The sequence below is a fragment of the Columba livia genome, chromosome 1 (assembly GCF_036013475.1).
Source record: "Columba livia isolate bColLiv1 breed racing homer chromosome 1, bColLiv1.pat.W.v2, whole genome shotgun sequence".
Taxonomy (NCBI): Eukaryota; Metazoa; Chordata; class Aves; order Columbiformes; family Columbidae; genus Columba; species Columba livia.
The window spans coordinates 196,477,439-196,503,435 of NC_088602.1; the positions used below are offsets into that span (position 1 = coordinate 196,477,439).

General features: G+C 39.2%; 1 protein-coding gene across 2 annotated transcripts in view; it reads left to right on the forward strand.

Moving 5' to 3' along the window:
- COG5 (component of oligomeric golgi complex 5) overlaps positions 1-25,997 on the forward strand; it is a 189,039-nt gene that overhangs the window by 63,249 nt on the left and 99,793 nt on the right. For both annotated transcript variants that reach the window (XM_065049026.1, XM_005498123.3), the window contains exon 7: positions 17,471-17,601. In XM_065049026.1, coding sequence (XP_064905098.1) covers positions 17,471-17,601 — 131 coding nt within the window. The remainder of the gene's footprint in view (positions 1-17,470; positions 17,602-25,997) is intronic.

Here is a 25,997-nt window from a genome sequence, read left to right on the forward strand (position 1 = left end):
TTGAGCCACACAGGTTTCATCTGTTTATTCTGTGTTACGTACTTCCGAATTTAGAGCTTTTAACATTTCCCTGTCTGGCCGTTTCTGACTTTTTTTTTTTTTAACCTTCTTTTTTTTGTTTGTTTTCAAGTTCCAACACACAGAAAGGAATTTTAAACTATACCCAAAGTACTTATGAGTTCCTATATTTCTACAAATGTTCATGTTGCAATGCGTATTTTTTCTAAAAAGAGCACCCTTTCACGTACTTAGTTTGCAAATAAAATGGCAAAGAACGTAATAAAATCAATTAAGTGAATCAAGAGTTTTATTTGAAAGGATATTCACAAATATTTTGTTGTTTTCCTCAGCTGGTAGGAATTGCGACTTCATTCCTTGCACGGTACAACGAGTCTGTGGGAGCCCGGAGGGGTCAGGGTCGGGCTGGGTGCTGCGCTGGCCCCGCTGTGGTTAGTGAGTGTGCCTGCCAGCTGGCCTCACTCTCTGTTGAGATTCTCATGTCAGAGAAGTAGTTACATAGCATGTGATAAATCTGTGACTTGACTTGCTGCCCTCAAGATTATCCAATGCAGAAATGCATGGCCAAAGCTCCTGTAGTAGGGTGAGGGTGGACAGGTCAGCCACAGTGGCCACCCCCCTGTAAATTAGTTTAAAATGACTGAGGGGGAAATAGGATGGAGTTATATAAAATCATGAATGCTGTGGGAAAAGCAAAGAGATGTAACAGTCTTTCTTTTCCAGTACAAGCACTAAAAGGTGTTGAATTAAACTGTTGGGTGGCAGGTTCACAACATAAAGTTGCTGCTCCATGCAACGTGCATTTCAGTTGTCATGGAAAGCAGTGATTGCTAAACATTTCCATGGGTTCAAGGAGTGAGTTTATCGTTAACAGAAAAGAAACAAATTCAGGATTATCAAAGGTAGCAGTACCGTTGCTCATAATATTGCTAAACCATAAATTATGACTCTGTAGAGCTTCTTCTTTCCAAATTGTGTGTGCTTAGGGCTCAGTACTCCAGCTTGGAAGATGAGCTTGGCCATGCTGAGGGCAAATCAAGTCATGGAAGGCAATAGCTGAGACTACAGCTAGTCCAGGAGCTCGTCTCTTAGGATCTGCTGGCGATTGTTTTAGCCGGTTCTAGAGATTTTATGCTGCAGGGATCTCACAGCAACATATATTTGACAGAAATCAATTTTACATATTAGAATTGCAGATGTTGTCATGTTTCCAGTCCAGACTCTGTGCTGCTGCTGCTTGGTTTCCAGTATTCAACTGATAAGTGGTCATAAGTCTATTAATACCGATAATTTTGAAGATCAGTGATAATCTTTACTTAATTTTCTGCTAAAGATAAATAGTTTTTTTTACTTCTTGATTTTTTTATTTTCTTGGCAAAATACACTTTCTGGATGTTGGAAAAATGTGGTGCAGTGTAACAATTTCTTTACTTCAGGATTGGGTTCCTATAAGAAAGTTCAGTGCATACTATTGATAAATTGTTTTTCCCCTGAATTTTTAAATTAATTTTTATTTTAAGTTTTTTCCCCGCTAAAGGAAGTGTTTAATTTAAACAAGGGTAAGGTTCGTTTTAGAGAAGAATCTGTTTCTTTCCTGATCTTGAAACAATTCATACCTATCAGCAGTGAATTCCACAAATTATGCTTTGTGAGACTTGAGAAAAATCTGTTGTCAGGCTAAATATTGTTTAGAATTAGAGGAACAGTAGTAAAAATTGTGATACAGACTCATTGTGTAGTTATACGATTGTATGTTTTCTCAGTTTTATTTTTAAGTATTAAATTGCTAAACATCTTTTATCCTTAAAGCAGCAATTTCTTTTTGTCTGTTCAACTTTTTTGTGTCAATTATTAGATATAATTGGCTGACAGATGTAGGTAGTAATAATTGGCTCATAGATAATTATGTAATTCTACAAAGACAATATCAGCATTATTTATTTAATAACAATTATTTGCTAAATCAAATGTTATCACCCATCTGTTAACAATTTGTGTCTTTAACAACTGAAAGACTTGCTTGAACATGTTTGCTTCCTTAGATATTCAGTCTTCAAAAAAAAGATGTTCTTGATATTTTTAGCATTTAGCTCATTATTTTGAACTCTGCTACCAAAGACATTAATTCTTAATTTTGTCTCTGCATGGCATTAATGATAGTAGAACTCAAACTTGTCATCAGTACCACATTTGAGAAGACTTAGCTCTTCCTTTTTGCCTGTTTCAAAATAACAGAAGAAAACTATGGTTTCTGTTTACATTGATGTTTAATCATATTGAGAAGACAAGTCCATTTTTATGTGAAATCTTAATTCATGGTAATTTTCAACCTTCATGTGTGTACTTCCTAATTTTAACAATATGAATATGTTTTTCTTGGAAAAAATTATGGCCAGTATGCATGAGAGATCCCAGACTAGTAAAGACAAATCATACCAGTCTTTCAGGTGGTTGAGGAGGCAGCTGTGGTGCCGCAGCTGTCGGGAGGCAGACCCGGGGCAGGAGTTGGGGTTGTCCCGTCGCCTCCTCTTTGGGGAGCAGCCGAGCGGGTTTGCCCTTCACAGGCCCTTTCGCTGGTGTCTGGGGGTGAGCGACGGCTCAGGTTTGTCACCTGGTGGGTCTGGAGACTCCAGCGGACACTACAGGGTGGGTTGGGAGGGATGCGGCATTTCCCTCAGCTTCCTGGAGTTCTTGTTACTGCAGGAACAGCTTAAACTTTATAGCAAGTGATAAGGGCGAGACTTGTATTTTACTTATTTGTAGCTACGTTATTTTTTACCAAATTGCAACAAATCTGGGCGAGGGGGAGGAAAGTATTAAAGCTGTTTTATTTTTTCAATTTCACTATCCAAATTGTACAAGATAGAAGGTATTAAAGCATCATCAGAGGTAACTGCTGTCAGTCTTTGTGTCATGGTTAGATATTTTGTATTTCTATTGGGAAGTTGAAAGAAAGGCACCTGTGGAAAGTAACTTTAAATGCAAATACTTGGAATCTGAACACTTACATTCAGTGGGGCTTTCAAACAACATTATTTTCTTGCCCATCTTTTTAGTAGTGTTGCTAAGTTTTATTATTGCTAGAAGAATTGCTGAGAGTTCTGGCAGACTGGGCAGATTTCTGCCATAGGCTGATCTCTCTATTTTAAAAAGGCTGTACAGTTAGAGATAAGATATATTAGATGATATTTTAAAATTTGCAGTTATGTTCAAGTTGTCTACAGAAGCACTCTGCATAATACAATACAGTTTGCTCTTCCACAATGTATTTGAGGTACATAAAACCTGTGTGATTTATAGCCTGTGCAACATCTGTTGACTCTAAAGATGAAAAAATCAAGTAAATCTGCAGCTAATTGCAGGAAGTTATTGATGGTATGCCAGGGTAGAGGTGGGAGGAATTAAATATGCATTTATTAAAGATACAAATGATGTATATTCTAAAGTACCGAGGGAGTTAACATAGCTGATACTAAAGAAAATGCAGTTCAGCTTTTGCAGAAATGTTTTCCCGAAGGTGTGAGTATGAAAGGGGTGAACAGTGGGTGTTGAAAAGAGGCAGGAGAGACCCAGAAGGAGAGAGGAATATGAAAGAAATCTTTGCAGCTTATATAGGTAGTAACGAGAAAAGTAGTATTCCTCCTTATCCAGGGGCCAGGCTAATAGCATGATTTTTTTTTTATAAATTTGATTTTGCAGCCCTGTAGCACTACTGATCTTAAAATACCTCCTGACATTTACAAGTATGATAAAAACTCAAAAAAATGTAGGATATATCTCACCAAAATGAAAAAAATGAAGTGCAGCTTTTGATGACTAACTCAGTAAGGTAATTGTAGACTTGTACACCTTAAGTCTGTGACTGTCCATATATACCTTTATCTAGATGGAAAAGTATTAAAGAATTAGGTGATTAACACACAAATGAACTAACATCTCTTCTGCCCCACTTTGAGGGCACTGATTCAGCGAGGACTCAGCTATCTTTGCCATCTCAGCAGCCAGTGGGATGTTGGAAATCAGTTCTTTTTGACTAAGATTTTTTGAAACACATCATGCATTTCCCTCATTTTCTTTTATCATTGCATGGCTCTGTTGCAACATGGCATGGTACTGATGGAAACTGAATCATTGTACCTTTACATAATGTTCTATATTGGGAGATTCTACCTAGCTATTGAATGATAGCATGTTCATAATACTAAAGCTGCCAAAAATACTGGTATTTTCAGGCCAACATGTAAATGTAGGTTATCTTTTACATCCATCTACTCATATTATGCTTGCTCTCATGGCTTTAATTGTGATGCAAACTTAGGTAAATAAGATAGAGCTGAAGTCATATACCTTTGTTTAGATGAGTCCTTGTGTTTGTTCAGGAAAGAGAGGGATTTCCTCAGCCGCTCCAGTAATATAGTTGGAAAGGCATAATTCCTTTACATGGGTTTATGATGCAGTTGCAATATATTTTCAATGCAATTATCTCTTGCAGGTATGAGAGTACATTTCTTTTCATCCTGCTTCATTTTGATACTGATCTGATGCTCCATTTCAAGGAGGACTGCTTGTTGTTCACCTGTTGAGGTCTTAAGAAATATTTTCCTGACAGCAAAAATCCTGATGAATGTCTGCTTGAAATTTATTAAAAACAAGCTTTATTCACCCCTTTGTTTCCCAGTTTTGGACTCTCTACTGCAATTTGAGCAGAAACGTGGTTGGCATCGGTAATGAGCAGGCGGTGCCGTGCTGCGGGCTTGGGTGGGGGTGGGAGGAAACTGCCCAGGTGGAATGCAGATGGTGGCATTAAATTACTCTTATAGATTGATAAGACCAAACTGTATGAACTGACTTGTATTTTTATTCTTTCACAAGTTACATCCCTTCATATTTTTCTGTATCTTATATTTGAGCATGCTATCATTCTTATAGCTTTCAACCCGTAAGTTCGTTTCATCCGTAATCCCCTACCTGACCTTCATCTCTCTTCTGTTCCATATTATACCTTTCTGTCCTCCTTTCTGTTTCTGTCTTTTTCACATATGCTGTGCACATTGCTTCGCATCTGTGATGCTATGAAGTCTGTTCAAAACAGAAATAGGACAACTAGATTTTTACTGCAACGTTCTTTTATTTTTACTTAGCTCCAAAAAAAGCCCACGAGGGGTATTGATTTGTGAAGGTATTATTGCTTTATTGGCACAATAAATATTATTTTGAAAGTCCATGTACATCTGAAGAGCAGTTCCTTATCTGTGCAGTGTCTAAATTAAACTTCAATGACTTTATTATGGTAGAGTGTTTTTTATTTTCTGTTTATTTTTAATGGGCAATCTTAATTATAAGAATTAAATGTAGCCTTTATGAATGATATAGATATTGGTTTTGTTTTCGTGATTGTAACTTTTGCTCCATGTTATGGACCTGCTGTACTTGTAATTTATAGGTATCAATGTAAGAAATTTTCTTTTGAATGTTTTCTGATTTCTAGGCCATAGCTCAAATGGGATATTTAGGATGGAGTGTGTTTCAGATTCATCCAAATGCAGACGAGGAATGATATGAATGTTACAGTTCTTTGGGAGTCTGTTATCACAGAGAATTTAGGAAAAATGCAGTTTTAGTTACTAAAAATGTTTTGAGAGGTCTTAAGGAACTTTCTCAAATCAGCTTAATTTGAGGGAAGCTTAAGCTCAGGCTGATTTTTAGAGTTCTAGATCTTAATGTTTCACACTTTGCCAATTTAAATTATATTCAAAACTAATGTGTGCACTCACAGAATCACAGCATGTTAGGGATTGGAAGGGACAGGTAAACATCCTCCATGGGTAAGGTGTATGGCACCATAAATATGGTATTCTCCCCAGAAGTCTAATCAGAATTTCCTGTGCTGTAGTTTGTGTGTCTGGCCTCCTGTCCTGCCCATGTGCACCTCTGAGAAAGATCTGGCTCTGTTTTCTCCTGAGCACCTGTTAGGTAGCAGAAGGCAGCAGTTAGATTTCTTCTTAATCGTCTCTCTTCTACGTTAACAGACTTGGTTATTTCAGCCTCTCCTCTTACTCATGGGCTTCAATCCCCTGTCTTGGTGGTTCCCTGTTGGACTCAATCCAGTTTGTCAGTGTCTTTCTTGTACTGGGTGGTATGGAGTACAGTGTCCTTACAAGTGCCAAATAATAATAATCACTTCTCTCAACCTGCTGTCTATACCCTTGCTACACCTGGTCCAGTAGATGGTAGGATGCCTCTGCCACAAGTACATACTTCTGGTTTCCGTTCAACTGGCTCAGTTTCTGCAAAGCTGCTCTCCAGCGAAGGAGCACCCGAGCTGCTGGGGTGCACAGGGTCGTGCCATGCCGGGTGAACAGGCCTTAATTTGCTTTTGTTGAACTTTATGATGTTTCTGTCTGTCCGTTTCTCAAGGTCACTGAGGTTCTTCAGCGTGGCAGCCCTGCCCTCCCGCGTACTGAGCACCTCCCCCAAATTGCTGTCACCCGCAAGCTGACAGAGGGTTAATTTTGTCCCATCACCCAGGTTGTTAACAGTGATATTAAACAATATCAGCTCCCCTTTGAGCCTGTCAGGCCAGGCAGCTGAGGAGACAGTGGGGAAAACAGCAAAGAGCAGCTTTAGTGGGTCTTGGTTAAGTGAGGTTGTGAGTCTGTGCTCAAGGGTGAGGGGGAGGCCTGGGGGAGATCTAATGGTGTGTGGGTGGGGGAACCTTAAAGGAGTTCAACAACTCCTGCTTTAGGCCTAAGTGAATGTGGGAGTCGTGTGGTATAACTTGTGATTAGACCTAAGTAGTGTTTGTCTTGGCGTGTCAAGCTATTTTCTGAATCATGGCATTTTCACAGGAATGTCTCTAAAATATGGTGCTCATTGTTAAGTCAGTGATGATGATAAAAATAGATATCAAACTCATTTCCATCAATTCCAGATCCTGCCTGGCATCTGATTTCCAGCCCAGAGAGCAGTAGGAATTAACTCTTCCGTCAAGACAACTTAAATGCAGCTTTAATATAATATTAAAAATAGCTAGTCAGTCTTCCTCACTACTCCTCCAGTATTCATATCAACTTTGGGTGTGTTTTTTGAGTTTTATGCATGCAGTCTGGAGAGAAACAGCAAGTTTCTTCTGTAGATAGGATTGATCATAGATGATAATTAAAGCACTATTAAATGTTTTACCACAAACCATATTCCTTAAAAAACTCAGCTGTAGTAATTTGGAGGAAATACAGCTGAACCCAAGTGCAGGATGACAACTCATTCCTTCTTATTCCAACCTGCCTGTAGGCCTAAAATTTTCCCCTTTGTTTTAACATGCTAGAAAAAGTTCAATTCTTTCATACCTATGTGATCTCTAAAATTAGAGTGTTGAATTCTCAATTTTCTTCTGCAGTAAAGCTTTAATCAGATAAGATAATGCCTCGTCATTGGAAGTGTTTAAGGTCAGGTTGGACAGGCATTTGAGCAACGTGATACAGTGAAAGATGCCCCTGCCTATTGGACTAGATGATCTTTAAAGGCCCCTTCTGACTCAAACCATTCCGTGATTCTGTGATAGTACAATGTAGATGATAGATCTGCTTTACAGTACAAGATAATTGTCTGTATTTAAATGAGTGGTTCAAGTTTTGCTTTCTTCGAATCATGTGCTATCCACCGGTTTGGTTTTGGTACTGTTGACCTCATTTTTCTAAAACTAAACCAGTCTTGGCATGTGATTGGTATAAAAACCTGAGAAGTGTTTTGCTTTGTTTTTATTTTTAATGTCCCACTTCACTAGGGACATCTATAAGAAGCTATTATATACCTGGTTGTGTAACACATCCTATTTCCTTTTCTGGACTCAGGCAGCAGGAGCACGTTAACACGCTGTCCGAGCCAGCAAACTGAAATACAGTGCCATGGGCCCCACTCGGCTCCTGGCTCCAGCGGGACAGTTGCACCTCAATTAATGTTGCTCAAACAGCTGAAAAATGAAACCTTATATATTATGCATACAAGCAGTTCGTTTTTAAGATTGTAGCAATTTGCTAAATAAAGATCAGTTTTCATAGGAACTTAATGGTGTTTTAGTGAAGGAGATTTTATTCTCATTTGTTTCACTGAGCAAAAGAAAAGTTGGAAGGAATCTTGTCCTGTAGAAAAAGGAAGGAAAGGTTGCAGGAGTTTTGTAAGTAACTGGTATCTTAGCAAAATAAAAATTTATTCCTCTTTGTGAAAGAATTCTTGATATCGGCAGAAAATTTTAAAAATTTATCATTTAAAATTTTAAAAATTAATCACTTTGTACAGCATATCTAAAATGTATTGCATATTGCATACAGCACGTGGTATAGAGCAATGACATTCTTATTTTGAACACTTTAAAAGGCACCATAATCTATGCAGTTTTTATAGGAACAAGCATATTTTACTGAAGAACTCATGTTGCATAAGATGGCTGTAAGATATTGTTTCATAGTAACTGTAGTAGAATCTCTTTCACTTGATTTAAAGGCTTAATATAATCCTTTCTTCAGCAAGTGCTTTTGGTGACTGATGCAGACTGTGGGGCAGTGATTTCAGCCTATGCGGAGAATTAGTCTGATTAAAGAACAGCATGGAGAAAGGTTCTTTTTGGAGCCAGTAGCTTCCAGTCTAAAGGCCTACAAATGTGTCTGCTCTTGCCGTTCTCCCTCTGCTTTGTGCATCAATTGCAAGAAAAATTTGAGTGACTCTAAGAACCAGTCTATTGTTCTTTAAGTTCAGGGTGTTTGCCTATTCCACTTAAAGAAAAAAGATGTAATATCAGATGTTAGGTTGCTTTCACTGAAGGGTGAGCATTGGGTTTCTGCTGAGGTATTGGAATCTCAGGCTCTTTTCTAAGACTGGTTTTCATTTCATATTACCTGCATTGATAAAAGTAAACAAATTGACATATTCAGGCGCATCAGCATCCGGTGGTGTTGGGGCAAACAGGATCTCCTTCCTTTTCAGTAGCTAGTGCCATAACTAACGTTCCCATTAGGACTGTGGAAGTTTCCATGCTAGATTAGATTTGTGGCCCATTTGAATTAGTAAATTACTTTGAGGTTCCTTAGAAGCAGATGGAAAAAAAATTCAAATAGGTCCTCAGCAGTTCTAACAAATCAATCCACTCACTTTGTTCTGTGCTTGTATCTAGGCACTGCTGGAGGACCAAAGACTGAGGGTTTAATAACCCCTTTCAAAACTGAAATTGATTGTTATTACTGAATGCTTCTCCCTCGTAGGAAAGATTTTATGTGGTTTTACAATATCTGTCTAGTCCCTTCTAATTTTGTGTAACAGAAATAAATATTGCGAATAGCAGATTCATGAGCATCTTCCACCAATGCACCGGTGAGCCTCCGCCGAGAGGGGAAGTTGTGTCCTGCACGTGGGTTCCTGCCCTCTCCCTGTGCTCGTCCGTCTGCACCCTGAGTCAGAGGAGAGAACGTCTTGACGTGAGAACTAACTCGACAGAAAAACTCTTACGAGTGCTGGAACTTGGAGGCTGGGGTGGAGTGAAAGAATGGGGCAGCAGGTTGGGGGCACAGAGCTGGAAACCAGAGAGCGTTCTGTTCAGGGCAGCCTGTGCTCAGATCAGCTAAAAGTAATAATGACATTGCGGTTTTACTCCATCTTGACATTCTTTATTTTTAATATGCTATTTTTAATGGGCACTTTCAACCCATTTGTTCTGATGCTTAAATTACCTCTAGAGAAATTTTCAGTACAAATGCTGTGCTGCGTGCATTGTAACGTTTGCGCTCTAGCAATCTTCTACAGTATTTCTTAATCATGTTTTGGTAGCCTCTCATCTTCTGCATACTTAAATCTCAGCAGAATTCTTGAGTAACATTTGGACCTGTTGACTTTTTAGAATTTAATTTATTAGTTTCTTCCAAAATTGTAATTTTTCTTCATTATGGAAAAAGAACAGCCGTAGAGTACAGATATCACCAACGTTTTTCTGTAACTAAGACTGCAGAAGCAAAATAAAACAAATGACCCATGCAAAAGAAAAAAGCCACAAACCTTCATCAAGCTGGCAAACAAAAACCTACGATTTTATGTTTTTATCTTTTAATTTAGAATTTCAGGTTTGGCTTAATTTCATTTAATCCCCTCCCCCAAATGAAACACCTTTTCATTTGTCATTGGATTCTTGCTACTTATGCATTTGGGGGGGTGGTGCTGATCTGAGGTGCTTGCCCCTGGGGAATGCACTTTAACTCTTCTGATTTCCTTCGTTCCTCTTCTTTATTAGTGTCACTGAAGTTACTTCTCAGAGCACAGAAGGGTTTATCTTTTGGCTCAAGTAGCCTCTTGAGTGACGCAGTCTAATCACGCTGGTTTATTACTGACTGTCCTGGTTTCCTCTTTGTTGGTGCACCTGATTGTCCTCAGTAGACTTCCGTTGCTTCCCTAGTTTCTAGCAGAAGCTCAAAATCAACTCAGCCTAAATAAAGAGCATAATACAGCTTTTTAAAAGTTCACAGGAATGCTAACTTCATAGTTATCTTTTTTCCAAAACATGTTTTAGTACCTACAGAAAGTTTCTATTCAGATTTTGTCCTGTCTTCATTATATATTGTTATAGAGCAATATTTGAGGTCAAAAAATGAAATAATGTAGTAGAAAGATTCTACATTGTTGAGCCACTTATATTAATGTTTATAAATATATAAAGGGTGAGTGCCATGAGGATGGAGCCAGGCTCTTCTCGGTGGCAAACAATGACAGGACAAGGGGTAATGGGATCAAGCTGGAACACAAGAGGTTCCGCTTAAATTTGAGAAGCAGCTTCTTCTCAGTGAGGGTGACAAAGCACTGGAACAGGCTGCCCAGGGAGGTTGTGGAGTCTCCTTCTCTGGAGACATTCAAAACCCGCCTGGACATGTTCCTGTGCGACCTCACCTAGGCGTTCCTGCTCCAGCAGGGGGATTGGACTGGATGATCTTTTGAGGTCCCTTCCAATCCCAAACATACTGTGATACTGTGATTAAGAAATACTAATTGTTTTGCTCAGAGTATTATTTATCTGTCTAATGTACCACATGCATATTGGATTTATCTCTTGTCTAGTAAACTTCTTTTACTTAACTATCTGGGAAATGTTGGTTTAAAAACTGCATTTTTAAGTAGCATCTCAGCCAGTGGTTTAGAAGAGCTGTTCAGGTTTAGTAAATCAAGAAAATTTGGAATTTTAATGACCAAAATATTTTTTTGTTTAAGAAATATAAAGTTCGCACTCTTTGTTAGGCTGAGGTAGATTATAAATGTCACTGATTCCTGGGGCTCACTCTATTCTGCCTTGACATATAGTATTTTTGTTCGGGAAGAGGATTCAGCAGGCAGTCTGTATTTGAAGTCCTTAAAAAGTCATTTCCAGCTGTGCTTTCCAAACTTAATAAGGTGTGATAGTTAGAAGGGAAGCAATACCAACACCTTACGGGAGAGTTACGGATTGTCCTTTATGTTTATGAACCTATATAAAGAGGTAGAATTATCAGAGGGACGGGAGGTGGAGGGATGGCTGTAGGACTCTGTCTCCTTCCACTAATTTCCTCCTGGGTTCCACTGAGCAGAACTGACCCGTGTCCCGTGCTGGTGAGGGTGATGCCCGTCCTGGCTGCATCCAGCCCTGCCATGTGGTGGTACAGGATATTTAGGTCCTAATTAATTTAAAGCACAAGTCTTCTCAAAGTTAATAAAATGTTATATTTGTGCTTTTGAAATCTGCTCAGGTAGAGCTGGCAGTTATAAATACTATACTCACTAAATCTCTTATGGTTAGCGTAGTAAGGTTAAAGCAGAAGGAAAACTGGCAAGTTTTAAACTGGGCCCCAGTCCCCAGAGTCTGTGCTAACTGGGAGATGGACTACTGTGTCTGCTTAATTCCTGAGAAGACATGAGTAGCTTATGGCCCGTGTCACCCTCACCTCTGATCGTGACTATGGTCTTATCGACTGACTGTGCACAGCAAGAAACAGAATAATGATTGCACAAGAGCCTGAGGCAAAATCCTACATTTGCTGGTCCCTGGGTTAATAACTGGTAGTACAATTGTTGTATTTCGTGTGGCGCGGTTTCTTTACTAGCTAAAATTGGCCGTTTGGAATGTGCAAGTTCCTCTGCAATATTTGCGACGCACCGTGGCTCTGGCCATGATCTGACCGCCCTGGTGTCAGCTGCCCTTCTGCTGGTTTCGTCGTGCTGTCCGCGGTGGCAGCATCGCCCCTGAGAATACGCAACTGCAGAAATTTCTAACATTATGTTGTCTGTTTAGGTGACAAAAACTATCCAAAGGCACATTTCCTGCCTGTGTTGCAGCTTCTGCTCTCACATAGGAATGGCAGGAAAACACTTGCAGGTGTTTCTGCTGTAGACCTGCTGTTCTTAGGAAAACTGCTTTTGCTTTCACTACAGTACAATACGATTGCTGGGGCTTCCCTACAGGTTAGAATAGCAACTCAGAGCATCCGTAGCAGCATGTCTAGCCACTGGACCCACAGAAAGGCCCTCTGTTTGGAAGTCCTGCTGAAACGCATTGTCTCAAAGTATTTTGCTAGGATTGCAGGAAACTTGGAAGGAAGCTGCACATTTTGGCAGTTTAGCAGGAGGTGGTTGCCAGTCTGAGGCGCAGATGGAGGTATTTGGATAAGCTGAAGCAGCGTGGCCTTTCTGTTCCTTTCTTAAAACCATCAGAAGGATTAGATTTTTAGCACTTAAAATGGCTTAATTTCGATTTTGAGATAAGGTACAGCAGAGAGAAGCAGTCTCTTTTTAGTTCTCTTCCACAATTTTTTCTGTGTGTTTAGGAGATCAGAACCATATTTTAATTTTATTTTGTTTAAGCAGCCTGCGGTTGTGGAATATGATTTAATGATATAAATGAACCCCATAGCAGATCTTGTATTTGTGGAGTATGTAGGTCTTTGGTTATATTTGCAAGTTTTTAAACCACATGTTGCCAAGAAACTACTTCAGCATTTATTGTGGCAGTAGACTTATTCTGTGAGTAGTTCTTTGCGCTTTTTTTTTCCTGTACAGCTGAGAGGAAGGGGTCAGAAAACTTGTCTTCACATTCAAGATACTTGCTCATTGAAGCTGGTGAGAGTTTAATATTAGCTTTAATCAGTTCCTATGCAAGGCCCCCTGTAGACATGCAGCTGGATCACAGCAAAAAGGTGCAGGGAGGTGATGGGTAAGTGGGGCCGCTGCAGCCCCTGGCAAAAGGGAGCCAGGAGGCCTGCGTGGTTGAATAGGGATCTGTTGGGTATGCTCAAGCAGAAGAGGAGAGCTTACAGGTCATGGAAGCAGGGGCTGGCCACTTGGGAAGAATATAAGGCTGCTGTTAGAGGATGTAGGAAGGCAGCTAGGATAGCCAAGGCCTCCTTAGAATTACAGCTGGCGAGAGGGGTCAAGGACAGCAAAAAGAACTTTTACAAATACATAGCAGATAAAACTAATACCAGAGGCAATGTAGGCCCACTGATGAACGGGGTGGGTGCCCTGGTGGCAGAAGATACAGAGAAGGCAGAATTACTGAATGCCTTCTTTGTCTCTGTCTACTCTGCCGGAGGCTGTCCTGGGGAGCCGTGTACCCCTGAGACCCCGGATGAAGCCAGGTCAATGGAGGAGTTTGCTTTAGTCGATGAGGACTGGGTTAGGGAGCAATTAAATAGTCTGGACATCCATAAATCCATGGGTCCAGATGGGATGCATCCGCAGGTGCTGAGGGAGCTGGCTGAAGTCATTGCTGGACCGCTCTCCATCATCTTTGCCAAGTCTTGGGAAACGGGAGAGGTGCCCGAGGATTGGAGGAAAGCAAATGTCACTCCAGTCTTCAAAAAGGGCAAGAAGGAGGACCCGGGTAATTATAGACCAGTCAGCCTCACCTCTGTCCCTGGGAAAGTAATGGAACAGCTAATCCTTGGTGCCACCTCAAGGCATATCAAGGATAAGAGGGTTATTAGGGGCAGTCAGCATGGCTTTAGCAAGGGTAAGTCATGCTTGACCAACCTCATAGCCTTTTATGAGAATGTAACAAGGTGGAAGGATGATGGCAGAGTGGTGGATGTGGTCTACCTTGACTTCAGTAAAGCCTTTGACACAGTCTCCCACAGCATCCTCACAGCTAAGTTGAGGAGGTGTGGTCTAGACAATAGAGTAGTGAGGTGGGTTGCAAACTGGCTTAAGGAGAGAAGCCAGAGAGTGGTAGTCAATGGTGCGGAGTCTAGTTGGAGGCCAGTATCTAGTGGAGCGCCTCAGGGGTCAGTACTGGGGCCAGTATTATTCAATATATTCATTAACGATTTAGACGAGGGAATAGAGTGTACTATCAGCAAGTTTGCTGATGACACTAAGCTGGGAGGGGTGGCTGACACGCCAGAAGGCTGTGCTGCCATCCAGAGACCTGGACAGGCTGGAGAGTTGGGCGGGGAATAACCTAATGAAATTTAACAAGGGAAAGTGTAGAGTCCTGCATCTGGGCAGGAACAACCCCAGGTTCCAGTATAGGTTGGGAAATTACATATTAGAGAGCAGTGTAGGGGAAAGGGACCTGGGGGTCCTGGTGGACAACAGGATGACCATGAGCCAGCACTGTGCCCTTGTGGCCAGGAAGGCCAGTGGCATCCTGGGGTGTATTAGAAGGGGGGTGGTTAGTAGGTCAGAGAGGTCCTCCTTCCCCTCTACTCCGCCCTGGTGAGACCACACCTGGAATATTGTGTCCAGTTCTGGCCCCTCAGTTCCAGAAGGACAGGGAACTGCTGGAGAGGGTCCAGCGTAGGGCAACGAAGATGATTAAGGGAGTGGAACATCTCCCTTATGAAGAAAGGCTGAGGGAGCTGGGGCTCTTTAGTTTGGAGAAGAGGAGACTAAGGGGGGACCTCATTAATGTTTATAAATATATAAAGGGTGAGTGCCATGAGGATGGAGCCAGGCTCTTCTCGGTGGCAAACAATGATAGGACAAGGGGTAATGGGATCAAGCTGGAACACAAGAGGTTCTGCTTAAATTTGAGAAAAAACTTCTTCTCAGTAAGGGTGACAGAGCACTGGAACAGGCTGCCCAGGGAGGTTGTGGAGTCTCCTTCTCTGGAGACATTCAAAACCCGCCTGGACATGTTCCTGTGCGACCTCACCTAGGCGTTCCTGCTCCAGCAGGGGGATTGGACTAGATGATCTTTTGAGGTCCCTTCCAATCCCAAACATACTGTGATACTGTGAAAAGCAGCTTTTTCAGCGTGTCTGCAATAGGGGGACATGCTGTCCTGCTCTCTGATCCGTTTTTAAACAAACACATATAGACAAAAGCATTTGCAGGCCTGTTCTTAGTAGACTAAAACCTATTAGACATACTGTACTGTTAAGAGATCTGATTTCCTTTATGCCTGACGAAGTTTTATGTAGTACTTATCCGAACTTTTTGTTTCGTTTTCTTATGTGGTGTTTTTTGTAGGCAGGTACAGGGATGATGATCTCTGCATAGCTGTGAAGTGACTCACTTGGAATATTGTTTTCAGTTGTGAACATGTGGTTGCTAAATTAATCTGAGGCTTAGATTATTTTTTTTGTGAATAAACAAAAATACTAGGCTGCTGAAGTGAAAGGTTATTTGTCAAAGATTTAGAAGTTCAGTTAGCTTAGTTGGAATTTAAGTCCGTGCCTTAATGAACTTACTGGGAGGACGTAAAAGGAAGATAACTTCATTAGGAACTTGTAGTGTGCTATTTATAAATAGAAATAGTGGAATGTTGTCTGATGGAGGAAGCGTCTGACACCAGGTGAAATGCCCTGGTCATTATTTTGTTAGTTTTATTGGTTGTTTCAAAAGCAGCAGTGGAAGACCTGCCTGATTGCACAGAATCCTGAAAAATGTGTAAGTGAGTGGTCCTGTGTTATCTTGGAGATAAGCAGTAGTGTAAAGGTCTAGGCTACATTGAGATGGGGAATTGGGAAGACTTAAATCTAGAAAGATAAAAAAGGAGTGGAAAAAAAGAATATTTTAACTTTGAATGTTCCTCGGGTTCACTGGGTACCTTCCTAGGCTGCCTTTTCATTTCTCTGTGGATCTAATCTAAGGCACCCAGACATGTTCAGAAGTGTTCGTTTTAAAAATTTCATCGTCCAGTTCCCACCTAATTTATGTTGTAATTCAGAGTTTTAAGTGGAGAGGTGTATCTGTTCTTGGAAGAGCCTAAAGCATTAGATATTCTCAGGTTGTGCTTTCAAATTCCAGGAATATGGATTTCAGAGCAGTGGCCTTAGTTGGTTTGATTTGCAAAAATGAGCCATAGTTATGGGTGTAATTGCATAATATTTGAATTATTTGAGTTCTAGCCAAATGTAAGCTGTAGGAAGCTGAATATACTGTTCTTGCATTCCAAGTGAGTGTTAACTAACAAACTGAAGATGTCTGGTAAGAGGCATCCTCCAGCCCTTATTTCACTAACAGGTCAGGTTAGGAGATCAAGATTGGGCAAAGAGCCAACAGGAGAGAACTTAGATGTCAGGGACCTCAGGGAGGGCGAAAACCTCATTTTTACTCCCTGGGTTGTGTTTTAAATCTAAAATTGTCTCATGTGAAAAGCCTAAATAATCCAAAGAGTAAGCTTTATAGCGTTGGCCCCTTTAAAAGAAACTAATTTTGTCTGGGAGAAAGGATGACACATATTCACATCTCCTTTGATAAAGGGAGATGAAATGTTGGGTTTTCTATGTGCTGGACTGCTCTTATTGCTAGGTGGCTATTAGTGAAAGATGAAGTGATTTGGCCAAATCTTTGTAGCTAGTGGCAAAAGTTTGAGTTTGACTAGCTTTTCTTGCTGCAGTCTCCAGTCCAGCCCAGTAATCTGTAGATACCCTTCTGATGGTGGTTTCCCTGATTATAATAAATTTTGTGATGTTTCTGTGGTCAAAAATGAAAAAAACATTGTTTTGTTTTCTTGCCATTTTTCTGTGTTTGATCCCAAATGTTTAGAAGTGCAGTTTAAATATATGGAGTATAATGTAAATCTGTTAATGCGTAATACACCTGGTATTTCAGATCTTGGAGTAAATTTTGCTTATTCGAAGATTAGAGGTTAGAGAAGTTTAATTGTCTGGTCAGTCCTTTGGGACAAGGAGACGACTTCTTGCCCCTTCCTGCCCTGTGACTGAGATTCTGGGGTTACTAAAACTCACACTGTGCACCCCTTTGGCAGCGTTTGGGTCTAGAGAAGTGCAGTCCAGTGAATTCAATGTATTCAATAGCCAGATTTTCTTGAATAACAATCTTTTGATTTTGAGTTTTTTATTGTATAATACGTCACTTTGGCGTACTGTATTGTCAAGTGTTGTATGGAAAAATGTCTCTTGGAAATAACTGTAACTTCTAAATGTTTTAGCGTGTTTAAAATGTTCCATTATTCTGTGCTTATCTGTGTTTTGTTGCTTTGTAGATTACCTTTCTCAAGGGATAGACCTGTCTGGAATAGAAGTAATTGAAAATGACCTGCTTTTTATTGCAAGAGCTCGGCTTGAGGTGGAAAATCAGGCTAAAAGGTTACTTGAGCAAGGTGTGGAGACTCAGGTAAAATACACTTCCTTCTTTATTTCCTTTCAAGGCTCAAGTGTCAAAGTGCTCTGGGCTTGATTTCCTTTGTTTTGTGTAGCATTGTCTAATGGAGATGAAACATGAAAAATTCTTACTTGAGAAATTCTCACACATGAGATTATCCAGAGAAATTGACGAAACTGAACTTGTACAATATTTGCAAGGATAAAATTTTGCAGGATCTGATCCTGAAATTGAGAAGAAAGTAGGTGCTGGTATGAAGAGTTTAACTCTAAACACTCTGTTAAAAGCTTGATGATTGATAGGACTTTGCATCACGCACAGTATACTACATTGCCAATATTGCCAAGCTTTTTAGATAAATCTGAAAAATGTGGTTTCTTAAAACTGTAAGAAGATTTCTACATTTTAGCTGTACAGTAATATATTAAAAAGATTTGAAAGATTTCCCATTAAAATTTTAAAGGGCATTTTAAACTTTGAGGTAAACATTCACTGTAGAGAATACCAAAACGAATATGCATAATTACATTCATCCATACTAAATGTAGTTATCTACATTTTTAATGACCTGGCTATGTCTGTTATTTAACTATTTGTAGCATCATTAGTGCTGTCTTCTTGCCTTTTAAAAATTCATTCTCTCTTGTCTATACTTTTTAGTATCCTTTTAAAAAAATAGAATTTTAAATCTCCATTTCTACAGCATGAGGAGAAATCTGGTACAAGTTCCTATCAAATTTGGGTGTTAAATTAGGGAACAAGGAGGATTAGCACAAGACAATTTTATGCTCTTTGCTACCAGTGGTTAAACTTACCAGTAAGTCAGTATAGCATTCATTGAAAGTTGACATGAAAATAGAATGGAAAAATCTCTTTATTAAATTGGCTTGGTTAGATAATTGAGGATTAAAATTATCAATATGTCTCAAACTTTTACTTAGACCTCTCATTTCAAGAGATTTTCTGCAATAAGAAGTCATGTGGTAAATACCTTTGGCTCTTTACTGATAACAAAATGGTAGGAAAAAACAGCCCGTTTTTTACTTGATTGCTATTTAAATGTTGAAACTCTTGGTTATTTGAGCATGTTGCCAGTCTGTGATTGGGCTTCTTACAAGCTATGAAGCATACGTGATGTTAAATAAAGACTGAAGAAAGATAGGGCCTAAGAAAAAACAAGTGGACATTTATTTTAAATGTAGCAAAAGTCTTCATCAGTTTATACTCTTTCTAGTTTTTCATGTCAGATTTGACCTTCTCTAATAATTTTCTCTTCATATTAAGCACTAAAACGGAACTGACAAAGAAACCTTGGGGAAATCAATCCCACTCCACTTGAAAAATAGACAGATTTATTAGATGTTCCAGGCTGTATGCAGGTAATCAAGAGATTATTACAGTATGTGCCTGTTGTGCTTTAGCCAGGGGCCTGTTTCCAGCTAATGGAAGATTGTTTGGAAGAACATTATTAGTGCTTAGTCATATCAGAAGTGGGGATGTTTCCATGAGGAGGTGTTGGCCTACGCTTCACAGGTTTGTTGTTGGAGATGATTCGCAAATTTAATGTTGGAAAAATAGTGCTTTAGAAAACACGCATGCTTGCATTGCTCGAGAAATTTCGAATTTGAAATATGACTAGCAGATAGTGTGTCTTTCGTTCTTATTATTGTAGCTGTGTGCTGTATTGACAAGCTGATTTACTTTTATGCTTTCCAAGCCCTGAGATTTCCCTCATGAGGGCATGGGATCTTCATCTTTTCCTCTGTGTTTTGTATCACAGAATTCCTCAGATGGGCCAGCATCTCTTCTGGTAGCCAGCTCTGTACCTTTGAGAATAGTGCATCTGTGCTTGTCCAGGTGGTTCTTCAGTTATTTGCTATTCATATTTGCAATTGCAATTGTAGTTCTCACCTTTGTTTTGATCTACTGTGTAAGTAATACATGAGATCAGTTGCCTACATAACAGCGAGCTTATTTCTGTATTTCATCTAGCACTTTTCAGCAATGCCTTAAGAAGAAAGTTAGTCTTATGTCTCCATTTAGGAGGACTTCAGTGTCCACCTGGAAGAGAAGCAGGGAGTGGAAATACTTAACAAAAACCCAAATAAACAACAAAAAAATCCCAACAGCAAACAGCCCATAAGTATCTCCTCTTAAGCAGAAGTCTTTAGAATTTGGTGAATGTCTTCTCTAGAATTCAGCTTGATTTTTCAGAGGTGCTGCTAGAAGTTACTCTGACAAAAAGAACAGAGCTAAGAAGCTTAAAGTGCCCCTTTCAATATTTTGATTTATCTCCTTTGTTTAAGTAAGAAACTGTTTTTGTTATTTTGGTTATTTATTTAATGATGTATAAGTCACATGCTAATGAGCTGATCCCAGATTCTCCAATAACCACCAGCAGCAGCATGTGAAAGCAGAAACATTGTCTTTTTCTCAGCATTGTAATGCACATTTTTATTGCATGTCCATCACTGTAGCCTTTGTGTGTTTCTCAGAAAAAAAAAATAAATCTCTTTTCCTCTTCCTTTAGACGTGTGGCATTAGCATTGACTGCTTCAGAAGTAAAGTCCTCCACTGATATTCATGGTAGTATCTTTAGAGCTGCCGTCTGGGTGTAAACTAGAGGTGTCTGGTAGCATGTCTAGGCTTAACAGGCTTTTTCACAGGGCTGCCTGCCACGCTTGTCTTCCTAATCCTTTTAGAAAGGGTAAGCCCTCTTTGCTCTTATTGACAAAAGTAATACAAATAATACCAAACCTGATCAAGCAGGGGTACCAGTGGCTATGGGCAGGTAGTTTATTGTCATGTATGCTTTGTGGCGCACTCCTAGTGAACAGTGCACAGATTGATGCTCTTCCGTGACCCACAGAACAGTATCAAGAAAATGGATTCAGACCCCATCCTTAGTGCTTAGTCCCAAACTCCTTGGTAGCTTTCCTTAGTGCTGGAAGCAGGTTAATGGCAGATGGTAGTACAGAAAGCAGGAGAGGCTGCTTTAAAAGAGATAGGTCTAGAACTTTATTAAAGCCACCATTCTAAGAGAAGAGACAGCGTTGTTTTCTGCTTTGAAAAAGAAAAAAAGAGGTATACATCCAGCTTGCAAGCGCCTGAAGCGTCCCAAGCATTTCTTTGCTCACAGGATGAACCCTTGACAGAGGGATCTAGATTGGCTCTTGACACCACTTCACCTCTTTATTGAACAGCATTATATTGTGTAAAGCAGAGATGAATAATAAGAAATCACTTGAAAAAAGAGAAATTTGTTACATTTACCATAGGTCAATTCCAGGCAGAACAGTTTTGCCAGACACAGTGTTGTGACTGCTATACTTGCAAAGAAAAAAACTTTCTCTGCAGTTTCGCTCATGTCAGAAACACTTTCTGCTACATATTGTCATTCTTAGTGTGGGACTTTTCTTCTTACAGCTGACGATGCCCCAGCTTAGTTCCATCAGGTGATTACAAGGCTGGTAGCATTAGGAGCCATGTCACATGTGTGCAGAAAAGAGGTGCAGTTTCATCTCCTCCACCCCTGCTCCTCTGCAGAGGTAGCCCTAGTTCTGAGCTAAGCTCACTGCTTTAACAACAACTATGTGTAAGATAGGTGGATTTTCACGTATATGTACTTGCATATATGAATTGGCTTAGGAACTTTTGCTCTTGCTTTTGACTTTATCGATGCAGACTTTACTAATTAGTTAGGATAACAGAGAGGTCTGTGGTATCATTAAAGATTAATTAATATATAAAATATCCATATAAAATATCCATTTAGGTCAAACAAGACATGGCGTGGAGATGAGAGTACAACTCAGATTTCCTTGGGTTTGCACCTTATATACAGTTTGTCCTTTTGTGTGTTACAGAAACATTCTGTATCTTTGACCACAGACAGTAAAATTTTTCCTTATTTGTCTCCTGGGATGATCAATAGGTGTCTGACTGTTTTGTTTGAGGAAGGTTTTGGGTAAATTATGTGATGTTTGTCACCCAGTTTATCTTATTTAAGATGTGGGCAAGTTCATTTTCCTGCCCCACATGGGTCTGGAGAGAGTTAAATTCACTGATAATTCACTGAAATTGCTCTGGTGATCACGTCGTGAAGTTTCTTGATCATGTTAGAGAAAGCAAAAATTAGGTGAAGCTTCATAACTATGTTTTGTCCAAATGAATGTTAAATTTTGCCTGAGGTTTTTGGTTTGTTTTTTTTTTTTTTTTTTTTTTTTTTAAATACACTTCCCCACCCCCCAAACAAAGAGTTTTTCTAATTACAACCTCATGGAATAAAGAAGAAGAAAACCAACAACATAAATTCTGCTTCTGCGAAATGTTCAAATGCTGGATTTGTATACACAGGATGAAGTTTTTAACAGTACAATCTAAACAAAAATGTCTCAATTAATTTCAGTGTAACATCTTTATACTATTGTCACTTTGAACATATTTGTGGGCATTTTGAATTTTCATATTTTAACTCGCTGAGTAGAATTTGTTTTGTTTTGCATTCTTTTTCATACTGAACCTTTCGTCTAAGTTGTCATCTCTGGGACAAGAATAGCATTTTTTTTTCACATTACAAAATTATTAACTAGATGTGGATGCATGATTGTTCTTGATAAGACTATTTAGCGCCTGAGAAAAGTGATGGATGAAGTATTTGCATAATTAACCAGTTGTCTGGAGGTGATTATCAAGAAGTTGCTCAGTTTATCTCAGCTTAGGGTTCCCTAAGCTTATATAGAACATCTTGCACTGTTATGGCAAAATCGGTGAAATGAATCTGAAATCTTTCATAGACCAGCATTTAATCTCATGTTGAGGATCTCTAACAATAGCTCTTCTTTATTATCCCCAAGGGAGTGGAGGGTAAAGTATGTGAATAATTGACCATTTTTGCAGACATCATCATCAAGAAGTTCCATAATTTCTTTCATTTCAGGGTCCTCTGAGCTCAGTGCTTAGTAGTAGAAATACGACTTGCAGTTTTATGGCAAGATTGGTGCAATTAGTCTTCAGTCCTTCATAGGGCAGTGTTTAATGTCAAGGATCTTAAACTATACATGCTCTTTATTATCCTGTGGCAGCATTTTCCAGTTGTGCAAATGCACTTGTACATGATCGAGATATTCAGACACTAGGAATGGCTGGCATTGGGCTCCCTTTTTCACTTTTTTGGTGAACTTTTAAAGAAGGTGATAATGTTGCATTCTTGAGCTACTTGTATTATTGCTACCAAAGGCATGGGTGGCTCTTGCAGCACTACTATCTGGGCAAGGTCCTGGGATCTTATTTCTTGTTTTCCATCTCGCATACTTTAGCAAGAATATATATTTCATTGAAATACTCTTTTTTCTAGATTAGTTTATGGTGTTTTAACACTTCGATTTAAATCAAAGGAGCACTTCCTGGTTTTCACTAGTTTAGTGTCATCTTCAGATTTGAATACTTTATAGTAAAATGGGCTGTGTGTCATCATTGAATGAAGGGCGATAATCTGTGGCAGATGCTCTCTCTTACCCTACCCCACACCCCCATCATTCCCTCCCCATTAAGGAAAGGGAATAGGAGGAAAAGAGAGACAGACTTGCAAGTTGGAAAAAGTTAAAAATGTTTTACTAATGCTACTAATAGAATAGAGAAAATAATACAAGATATACAAAACTGATATTGAATTTCCCGGCACAGCTCAGTGTTGCCCGGCAGAGCCGGCTGCTCCAGGGCAGGCACCCAGAAGTACTGGGCTGGACTCTGCAGTAAACCGGAACTGGATTCGGGGATGCAGGGTCTGGATCCAGGCCTTGGGTTGCAGAGACGACAGGAAGGGTCCCCTTCAGGTGCTGGCCATTGTCGAAGAGAGCGAGACCCTTGTGATCACCCTCTTTTATAGGGTGTATGACGATTATGGGATGGAATACTCGGTCAATTTCAGTCACCTGTTCTGTTTGCCCCTCCTTGCAAATACGCCCCTCTCACTTATGGTATGTGCATTTTTATCAGTATTTTGCATTCCATTGCTATGTTATCAGCTCCTGTCTGCAAAAACATGTAGCCAAATTCAGAAAAGTGCAGTTACTTAGAAGAACTTAGCTGAAAGGAAAATACACTAAAAGAGAAACTGGTCTTGTTTTTATCAAAACCAGGGCACTGTGCAAGTGTATGAATATGGTGTCTAAAGTTGTTGGCACCTTGGAGCCATGCTGGACTGTAGAACAAAGTCCAGTGTCATAGGAGAAGGTAACTTTGTGTGCCCCATGGTTGTATAGTGGACCTCTTCATGTTTATCTTTAGTTCATTTAGCTTAGGATGTGTTACCTTGCCCACACTGTTGTACTGTGCTAGTCAAAAGAAAAATTTTAACTTCCAGATGTTTTTGCCTGCCCTTTGCTGCTTTTACATATTATCTGTCTCATACCTTTCCAATAATATAAGCCCTTACGTACTTCAGAATGGAATTGATTGCTGTTACATAGATGTGCATAGTTGCACATATATGCATTAATTACAAAATGATCATTATAATAACAAATTAAGTAGAAAGACAGGAGAAAAGAACTCCTCTAATTTGGCACACATCCGGTCATCTTTTTATCCATATACTGTAAGTAGTTACCCTCATAAAAAGTCTGGAAATGGAAATGCTACCCGGAGTACATTTTTTTCTTAAGGCAAACATTAGTCATTGCCTTTTTTTTTCTTCTTTCTGACATTAATTTTTACTTTGAAAGCTAGTAGCTGGAATTTAACCTCATCACTGTCAAAAATTTAACCAATATAGTACCTTTTAGGCGGTTGATGTTATGTTTCCTTATTATTCCACAATCTTGATTCCCTGGAGGAGATCCTGATGGAAACTAGACTGAGACTGCTGTTTCATAATAAAGTGATTGACTACAATATGATATAGAAATGGAAGGCATTTTTGATTATTCAGTTTGAAGTCAATTACTTGAATCTAGACTAAGAAGACTCAAGTATTATCTGTAAAAAGGAGAACTTTTGTCATAGGGTGAGGGTGGTAGCTATAGTTAACTTTAAATCATGTAGCTTTGCTTAGTGAAAACAGACAATGAGATCCAAAGTTTTTTATTTAAATTCACCATTTAAATTTAAATTAGCCACCCATTTTACCGCTTTTTGTTATTCTAATCTAGACAGCGAAGACTTACTTCAACATGTTACAGCTGTCATATTGGTTTTCATTGTAAAAGATCACAGTGGCATTTGAGTCTGTTCAATTAAAATCCTACGAGCTCATACTGTTTCTGTTTTTTCTTTTACAGTAGTTCTGTGTGCATATAGAGAATTTTCACTGCGTGTGTTTATACACCTTTACAAGTTTTACTCTATCCTAACCTATAAGTTTTGTTTGTCACAGAGGCATACTCATGTTGCATTATTCAGTTTTATTTTTCATCTTCAATATTGTGATTATGGATTTTGTGATCTTGTTAACTTGCCAGATCAGATTCCTTCTTCTGGCCATCTGGTGCATGACACTACTAAGGGAGTTTTTGATAAATCTGAACTATTTCTTCCTTCAACTATTCTGTTAAGATGTGGTATAGCAAGGTATTGCTCATCTACCAGCTGAAAAATATCTTCCGTGTACACGTTAGGTACAACCTGCATCTGAATGGTAAACTTCGTGGCGATTAACCAAACCTTATGAAATTTTCCTCTTACTATTCTGGTCTAAAAAGAGTTTGTTTTATCTTAAAGTGTGACCTCATGGAACTGAAGTATTTACCATGCTTCAGTTATTCAAAATCACCAAGCTAAACACTAAGCATGAATTTATACCTCTGAACTATGGATTAAAATAAACCACAGATTTCTCTGCAGCATAATCGGCTGATACTGATATAACCTAGAATATCCTTTCAGTTTCCATAGGAACAGATGATAGAATGTTTTGGATCTTGGAAGAGCTAAAATGAATGTCTGGCTTCAATATAGTTCACTTTTATTTTGCAGCTTGAAACCTCTGCACACAAGGGCTAAAAGTGTGCATAAAAAAAGAAAGGTGGAATCTTGATATAACACATATTAAAATGTTTTTAGTAGCAGTAGTAATAACAACAACAATAATAATAAAACTACTTTAGGCGTTTCTGTGCATAATTCTTTAGTTGTTAGCTCTGTGTTGTTAGCTCAGATGCAAAAAGTATTTCCAAATCTGTAGGAAGACAAAAACTATTAATTATTCCTATGTGTTAATGTTTCTTTAACTTAATATAGCCAGAAAGAAAATATCAGTGAAACGTTAGTGAAATACACAGTGTCATATAGGTGGCTATGGCAAAAGATGGTAATCCAAGAACAGGCAAGGAAACGTGCTGGCTGTAGTACTTGTTTCATCAGATGTTTGACATCTCTTAACAGATCATGTTGTTAAATCAGAGAAGGTA